General features: G+C 49.5%; 1 protein-coding gene across 1 annotated transcript; it reads left to right on the forward strand.

Annotated features, from left to right (window-relative positions):
- Window positions 1-3,529: 3,529 nt before the first annotated feature.
- LOC120959148 (uncharacterized) lies at window positions 3,530-5,792 on the forward strand. Its single transcript, XM_040382330.2, has 2 exons — window positions 3,530-4,030; window positions 4,289-5,792. Exons 1-2 carry the CDS (start codon window positions 3,531-3,533, stop codon window positions 5,787-5,789), a joined length of 2,001 nt encoding a protein of 666 aa, XP_040238264.2. The 5' UTR covers window position 3,530; the 3' UTR covers window positions 5,790-5,792.
- The last annotated feature ends 2,776 nt before the right edge of the window (window positions 5,793-8,568 follow it).

An 8,568-nucleotide genomic window follows, 5' to 3' on the forward strand; every position in this document is an offset into this window, starting at 1 on the left:
ACCGTTGTTGATCAAGGCCTGCCCTGCCTGTACTAATGGGGCTTGGCTTTCAGTGACTTACTGATTATCCATAACAGAATAGTCAGTCCTACCGAATGGTGGCTCTGTCCATTCGGGGATTGAACCCATGACGGGCATGTTGTTAAGACGGGCGGGTTTACGACTGTACCACGGGACCGTGTGAAACATTCAGAAATAACTGTATGTAATATTGTAGCTATTATTGAAAACTTCAAGGAAGTAAGGACTCTTTGGAGACGACTTGGAGAAGATCCCGTATTGTTGAACTTGGATATGATATATGATACGATGATATAACATTACTGTCGTTGCCACCTTATGTTGGTTCTAAGGCATCAATTTTTTACTCTAATGCACCTATTTTTGTCTGTAAGTCATCAATTTTTGAATCTTGTAGGAATCATGATAATTTTACAAGGTATTTGAGTAGATTTTCTGACAATTATATTTATAAATCACATACACAATACAAAAAACCGTGTAATTTGATTGTTTTTCGAGGAAAAAATAATGAAACGTTATAAACTCTAAAGCCTTTGTTTACACCAGAAAATATATGCCAATTTTTGTTTTCATTCCATTACATTGCATTCAAAATTGGCATAACAATTGTTGTATTCTAAATTCTATCAATGAAATTATTCACTACTTAATTTAATTTCAATAATTTTACAACACACGGTTTCAGAAACTACGTTTAGTTTTGTAAATAAAGCGATTGACTCACAGTCAAAAATTAATGCCTTAGAGACAAAAATAGGTGCGTTAGAGTCAAAATTTAGCGGCAACGACTTGTTTACTTCATAGTAGATTTTGATTAATTATTATTGAATATCCATGAACATAAAAAGCCTTTTATTGTTATATGTTCTGTATCTCAATGTGGGATAAAAACCTCGGGATGTAACATACAGATATAGGAAATGCCGTCGGCAATAATTGTTTATGCCGAAGCTGTTTCCCAAGAATCTTTTTCCACAAATGTATTCCATGTAAGCCATGTAAGATTGTTTGTCATGTCATGTTATGTTACATCTCTATTAGCTAAACATGAAAAGTTTCCCCTAAAAAAACCTTTCAAAAGCACTACGCGCTTTACAGGTCAGATTCAGTTGCTAGTAATCTAATTTCGCATTTGTAATACTTCACAAGAAGCATGAACGAAATAGTTACTTCTAAACACCTTTACACATCCTGTGAAAGTTCAACTAGCCATTCTCAACATCACACCAACAGAAGCTCCCCCCCAACACAGACACAAAACTAGCACACTCGTCGCTGCGTCACGATGGCCAACGATGGTTCCTTCCCAGTCCGACCCCCCAACCAGCAGAGAGAGCTTGTGTTTTTCATTTTCAGCTTCCAGCATACAAATTATCACATGTCGTCAAATTGAATTACTTCCATCCCCCCCCCCTACCCCCGCAAACCACCCACCACCACCACTCTTGACGATGCCAATTCCTCTCCACTCTCGGCTCGACAGTAGCGCAAGATTGTTCTTTCATCGTCCGTGAAACAGCGTCGGTCCAAAGAGGGCCGTCAGAGTGGCTTCTTACATCCTTTTCCTATCAACTCAACAACAGGAAAAACATACGGTGGAAAGGGATTGGGGGGGAGCCTTGCGCAAGGACACACAAGAAGGCAGAACCGCTATCCCCGTTTGTGTACGGGGGACACCATGTTTTGTAGAGACTTCGAAATCTAACGCTCCCCCCGCGTGTAATAAGCCATGCGTATGGAGAAGGGAGCGCGGAAAAGGGATCCTTTAAGCTCCTGCACCACACACACACGTACACTTATATCCAAAAGGATGAAAATGTACACAAGCAAGGCTGACACTAAGGATGGTTATATACTTTCGAGCGACATCGAGTCATCTCTTTCACACCATCACAAGCATGGCTTGCTCTCTCTTTCCATTGGAAAAATCCTTCGCAAGGACACACCCATATCGGTAGAGCTACACAACACGCACACACACTATTTTACTGTAACGCTTATACACACACTACCAACACACTCACACACACGCAGAGCCCGTATGTATATCGCTCTCACTTTCATCCGTACGGTGTGCGTGGCGTGGTTTTGCTAAAATAAATGTTTTACTTGCAAAGGAACACAGTTTGTACAACTTTTTTCTTCCTTCCTTTGGCTTTAGCGGCCGAAATAAGGGTGAGGTAGTGGTGGAAGGGAAGCAAATGGGAGCTATGGCGCCGGTTGCTAGTAAAAATTACTTTCTTGCTTACCCGCTTTGCTCCGTGTGTGTTGGGCGACAGAAGGCTCTGTGTCCTTTTTTCGAGACGTATTCTTTCAAGATAGTTACGATAGTGAACAGAATTTTTAAATTTTAAAAATAATCTACCAAATAAAAGTTGACTTGCTGAAGATGTACCACAGTAGGACGAAGAGGGGCTACAGGTGCTACAGGAAAAAGGACACACACTTAACACACAGAAGAAAACTGATTATTTTATCCCACCCAAACTAGCCTCAGCTGCTGACGCAAAACCGTACACTAGAGAGTTGAATTCTCCTTTCCTTCACCGATAGCGCCAGGCTCGCGCGCGGGGTTTTTACTACCCACGGCCATTTTCCACGAAATACACGCGCGTCTATATGTGTGCGTGAGTTGTCCGTGCGCAAGAGTGAGAAAGAAGCGTAACGCAAACGCTTACGCACAAAGGGAAAACACACGCAGCAGCAGAGCAAGCGGCGCCATTTTCCTTGTCGACCGGGGCGGCGGCGGCAAAGACGACGGTGGAAAAGCACAGCACACAGGGATTTTCATTTCTCCGCCCATCCACAGCGACCCGGCCCGGTCGATTGGGTCGGAAGGGACCAGGGGCCGAACGGTGCGTTATTGGCATCAATCGGAACGAGACGGAGATGAGTGAGTGCGATACATGTATGGGTGGAAAGAAGCGGTACCTAAAGGACGCGCTCGCTGGTGGAAAAACACACGCAGCGGCAGCGGGCAACCGGGAAAGGAAACAGAACGGAAGTGTAGCGCGTGCAAAATTTTCACAATTTTCCACAAAGTTAAAATAACATTTTCATTCTTGCCTTCGTCGGTGCCGGTCACACACAGGTCCGTCCGGGCTTGGTTTGTCGGAAGTGTCGTTCGGTGTGTGTTGTGTCGTTCGCTCGTGAGGACTCGTGAGGACGTTTTACAGCAGGGACATTCTGGTGAAATTTACTACTTAGTGGAGTGTTTCTATTTTCGTACGATAAAAAGACGATACAGAGAAGCATTCAGCAGTGAAGTTTAACTTAAATAAGAATATTTGCATCGTGCCAAATTCAAGTGAATTCCGTAAACATAAACTGTGAAGTATGTGGCAATGAGTTGTTTTCTTCCGTTAAACAGTGATCACTCCCCACTAGCTAAATAGCCAAGTGTAACATTATAAGACCTAACAAGTGTACAAAGAAAATGAAGTGATTCTATCAAGTGTACATTCAAATTACCTTTGAAAAAAAGATCCCTTTCGAGAAGGCAAAAAATGATGCATCCGGTTATGACATCTCCACTTGACCTCCGGCCGTCGGGATTGCTCTCGATGAGCGTCTCACCTACGCATAACGCCTCCCTGAACGAATCATCGACCCACTCACAGCAGCAGCACTACCATGCCCATCAACATCTTCAGAGCATGGTGCAGTCGCACCAGAGCCATCATCACAACCAGCACCAGCAGGCACCGTCGGGACAGCGGTCCAGTGGTGCAAGCCGCAACCGGTCGCGCAGTACTTCTAGCTCCGACAATGGAACACCGTCCAGTGGACAGAAGCCCCAACAGCAGCAGCAGCCCGATTCGGACAATGGCACCGAAGCGGGAGAAGGTGCAACGTCGGGTGGTGGTGGTGGCAAATCCGGCAGCCATCGATCGCAAAGTCTAGTGAAGCCACCGTACTCCTACATCGCCCTGATCACGATGGCTATCTTACAGTCGCCCCAGAAGAAGCTGACGCTTAGTGGAATATGCGAGTTTATTATGACACGGTAAGTGGGCTGTGAGCTGTGTGGTGGTTGATGTGTTTAGTGTCCGAATAGGTATCAGTAATATCGCCTTCATTCGGGAGCCATTCAGTGGTCGAATGACTAAATACAGTAGCTCTGACATAGCAGGACCTGGATCGTTTCCCGACTTGCCTATGTACGAGCAAATTTTTTTTAAAAGACTGGTCCGACTAAATTAAACCAGTGACTTTGTGATCGATCCCATCATTACCTTTCCCTTCTTTTCCCACCCGCGCACAGGTTTCCCTACTACAAAGAAAAGTTCCCCGCCTGGCAGAACTCCATCCGGCACAATCTCAGCCTGAACGATTGCTTCATCAAGATCCCGCGCGAACCGGGCAACCCGGGCAAGGGCAACTTCTGGACGCTGGATCCGCTGGCCGAGGACATGTTCGACAATGGCAGCTTTCTGCGACGTCGGAAGCGCTACAAACGCACCACCCTCGCCCAAAGCATGGCTTTCCCGGGCGTGTTTGCGCCGTTCGCACCGTTCTGGATACGCAAACCGGTGCCCGTGATTCCGATGCATCAGTTCGGACCGGCGCACGCGGCGGCAGCGGCTGCTGCTGCTGCGTCCGCTTCAGTCGGAGGGTTTGGCGGTGATGGTGGACCACTGGGAGCGGCACTGGGACCGGGCCGGGCGGGTGATTTCCTGCTCGATAGCAAACTGAACCTGTTCGGGACGGTCAAGATCGATGATCTGAACGTGGCGATGATGGAGAACAGTGACTTTCTGCAGCGAAACGTGGATAGTCTGAAGATCTCGAGCGCAATGAACAAGTTTTTCCACGGCTACCATCAGGGACAGAGCGGGAGTAGCAGTGGCGGAGGTGCTGGTGGTGGTGGTGGTCCACTGATCGATCTGTACGAAGATGGACCTCATCCGGCCAGTCTCGGCGGGGTGGTGCATCCGTGCAATGGGGGACTGATGCGCGAAGGTATGTCGTACCCGTACGGAGGACACAAGCTTGCGGGTATTAGTTCGTCTCGCATAGGTGATCCGACCGATCCTCACGCCGAACGACGCGGTGACTACGGTGCAGAGGACGAACCGATCTCGGCCGATCTCGACCTATCCAGCGACGATCGGATCGATGTGGAAAGTGAGGACGACTACAAATCGCCGGCAGAGCGTGGCGCTTCCGGTACGCTCACTTACCACGAGATGCTTCTGAACGGGCGCAAATCAACGCCAATGGATGCACCACCAAACTCTACTTCTCCTTCTTCTCCTCTGCCACCACCACCACCACCAGCACAACCTCCTGTGCCGGCAGCACATCCTTCGCCCACGATCGAACCGTCCGGTGATTACTCCCCCCACTGTAGCCCTTCCCGGATGGCGCGCGACTCGGACGATTACTACATCGAAGAAGACGAACAGTCCGAGAAGGGTAGCAGTAGTAGTAGCGGCAGCAGCAGCGTCGGTGGTTCTCTGGAAGAATCACAACCACAGTCTGGCAAGGAGCGGCGGCAACATCATCATCACACACACTTCTACACCGAGCTGCAACCGTCCGGGCTGGTGTCTGGGGCGGTGGAACAGCCACTTCACGGGAGAGTTGTTCCCTCGGCCAACGGAACGCATCCTACGGACGCCGGCACTAGCCCCGGGTATGGTGAGACGACGAAGCTGTTTGATGGAACCGAGCCGTCGTTTGCTTCCCGCAAGCGAAAGTACGGCAACACGAAGGGCTTTAGCATAGAGAACCTCATCGGCTGCAGCGTGGAGGATGGATGAATGAATGTACAACCGATTGGGCGACGACGATGACTACCTACCAAAACTACCTACAAGTTCCGAGACCGCGTTACCGGAGACAAAGCCAAAGCCAAAGAAAATGACCCACTCCTCCAACTCCCGGTGCTTCATCCGTGTATAAATCTGTGTGTATATGTGTGTGTGCGTGTGAGTGTGTGTGTCTGTAAGAGTGTTTATGTAAATAGCTGTGGCGGACGGTGTAACTATCTCGGTTGTAGGACGCGCCGTCGGTTGTTTTGGTTCTGTGTACGCTGCTGCTAATAGATAATTTTTAGAACGCCAAGCCATCCTACACCAAAATGAAGGTCGCCCCAGATAATCGAACACATTTGTAAATAATTATAACACGATTTTAGTCCTTTCGGTACCACACCTCCCCCCCTTCCCCTGCGAATGCTAGAGATGATCTATAAAGAAACAAATCTGAATCCGATTTCAAAAATGTTGCGACTTGTTGTGTCTGATTCTTTACAGTAAAAAAATACATATTCCTCCCCTCTCGGTTGGGTGGTTAATTTGAAACTTACTCATCAATTTGCATCAATTTCTGCTCCCCCTACTTCCGCTCATAGCTTCCAATCACCTCGCTTCTCATCCTGCGGTGCCTTTTTCACCACTCCCAAGCTCCCAGTACGGAACACCTTCTCCGGCGGCACACACTTCGTATGGGATCCACCCGCATTGCGCACCGCTCCACCGAGCCGGATCCGGTTCACGGGCACAAAGCTGTTCGTCACCAACGGATGACTCCCTTCGAGGGTGGTCTGAATGCCGCAGGCCAAACATTTGCTAGCATCGCTGCCCCTTCCGCGGGCCGCTACCCCGGCCGAGGAAGAATCACCGCCCAGGATCGCCGCCGTCGCTTGCTGTTCCCTTTCCAGCTTCTGCCAGCGTGATAGTACGCCCGTCAGCTGCTTGCGTATCTGCGACACGTCCTGCGAGCCAGCCTTCGATGCTAGCCCCTTCACCAGCTCGTACTGCACCGTTCGCAGGTTCTGGTCCAGATCGTGCAGCTCTTCGCGCAGCTGCGTGATGGTTCGGGTAAGATCGCGCACCGCCTCGTTGTACACGGCGTACGGGACGCGCTGCTGCATGTCCGTCACCAGGGCGCGACGATCCAGCTCGGTCTGCACGTCCAGCTTGTCCGCCTTGACGGTGGCGAGATAGTTCGTCTGCTCGTTCAACGACCGCAGGTCCGCCCGCAGACCGTCGCGCTCCTTGTCCATGCGCTGGAATGTACGCTCTATCTCCTGCACCTTCACGTCGTGCCGCTCGAGATGCTTTTCAATCGCTTTGAAGTTCACTTCGTAGTCGGAGATTAGCATACCCAGACAGTGGTTGTCGGTTTCCAGCTTTTCTACCTTCGGTTCCTGACTCCCGACCCGGTACACCAGGTTGTCGAGTGCTCCGGCAAGCTTGAGCGTATCTTCGTGCTGCGTTTGGCAGCGGGCTTTGAGGGCGAGTATTTCATCCTTCACTGTTTCCAGGTGGTCTTTGCAGCCTTCGAGAATCGAGACGAACTCGATCGCCGTTTGGGTGGAGTTATCTTGGGCCGGAGTTTTGTCCTCCACTGTTGGCGTCTGTAGCTTTGGGACCGAGCTTGAGGAGCTTTTCATTCCTCGGGAAGGCGTGGGACGGCTCGCAGTGCTTGGAGATGTTGATCCAGTGGGCATATTGTCGTCCGATTTATCCGAAGACGATGTCGTTGAATTTACCAACAAATCGGAGCTCCGTTGCGTGAGAACATCGCCCAATGAGGATGGTTTGGAACTGACCGCTGGCGTCGCATCCTTCACATCCGGTGGCAATGCTTCTTCGCTAGCAATCGGTGGGAGCTCTATCTGCTCCGGAACAGGAACTTCGCTCACCTTCGCTGTCTCTTCAGGCTGTTGGGACGCTGCCTTTGAAGGTGTTTCAGAAGGTGTCACTTTGTCCAAAGTATTTCCCCCATCAGTTCCAGCTGTAGCGCTGCTGGCAGCATTCAATTTACTCTGCTGCTTTTCGGCTCCATAGCGGATGTGCAGATCGATCAAGCTGGTCAGCAGCTTGTGCAGTGCCTTAATGTTGATACATCCACCGCCGGAAGTGCCGAACGCTTCACCCAGCTGTCGGTTTAGCTCTTCGACCAAAACGTCATTACTTTCACTCGACGAGACCATTTTGATAAAGCTACCCCGAAACAGACGAACAAGGCCTACTGTGTGACTTGGGGAGATGGGACAAATCTTCCTGCTTCCTTTATGATCTCAGTATGCCTGGTCCGGTCGGTCAGCACAACCACAATCCTTCGATTCGCTTGATTTCTACTCTTTTGGGTTGATTTACGAAGCAAAATTCGAACCATGGTCGAAGGATAGCGTCGAAAGAACAGATTGAATTGAAGACATACCGAGGGGAGGGTGGGCAAAGAATAATCCGCCACCGCGGACGAAGATTATTGCATAAATCGAACATGTAAATGCGCCCCGCTGCGAACAATCAAATCATCAAGGAATGTTTCCCCTCTGCACTTTCAATACGGTACGACTACACCACCGACAGATCGGTACGGTGCAATGTTAATCGTTATTAGTGACGAATGGTGGAACATGGAGTTGGTGGATTAAGCGAGCTCGGACCGGCATAAAGGCCATGAAAAAAGGTATGACGACGGATTAAGAGGAAGCATCCAGCAAATCTCACAACCATCGAAACCCATCCGGCTCAGCAGGATATGAATCGGTCAGTTTCTCTCTCTCATTCTCTCCATTGCCTTTCA

This window comes from Anopheles coluzzii, chromosome 3, assembly GCF_943734685.1.
Source record: "Anopheles coluzzii chromosome 3, AcolN3, whole genome shotgun sequence".
NCBI classification, from domain to species: domain Eukaryota; kingdom Metazoa; phylum Arthropoda; class Insecta; order Diptera; family Culicidae; genus Anopheles; species Anopheles coluzzii.

Coding starts and splice junctions, on each gene's coding strand:
- LOC120959148 (XM_040382330.2), top strand. CDS start 3,531: ATGATGCATCCGGTTATGACATCTCCACTTGACCTCCGGCCGTCGGGA. Junction 4,031..4,288: donor TGCGAGTTTATTATGACACG/GTAAGTGGGCTG, acceptor ACCCGCGCACAG/GTTTCCCTACTACAAAGAAA.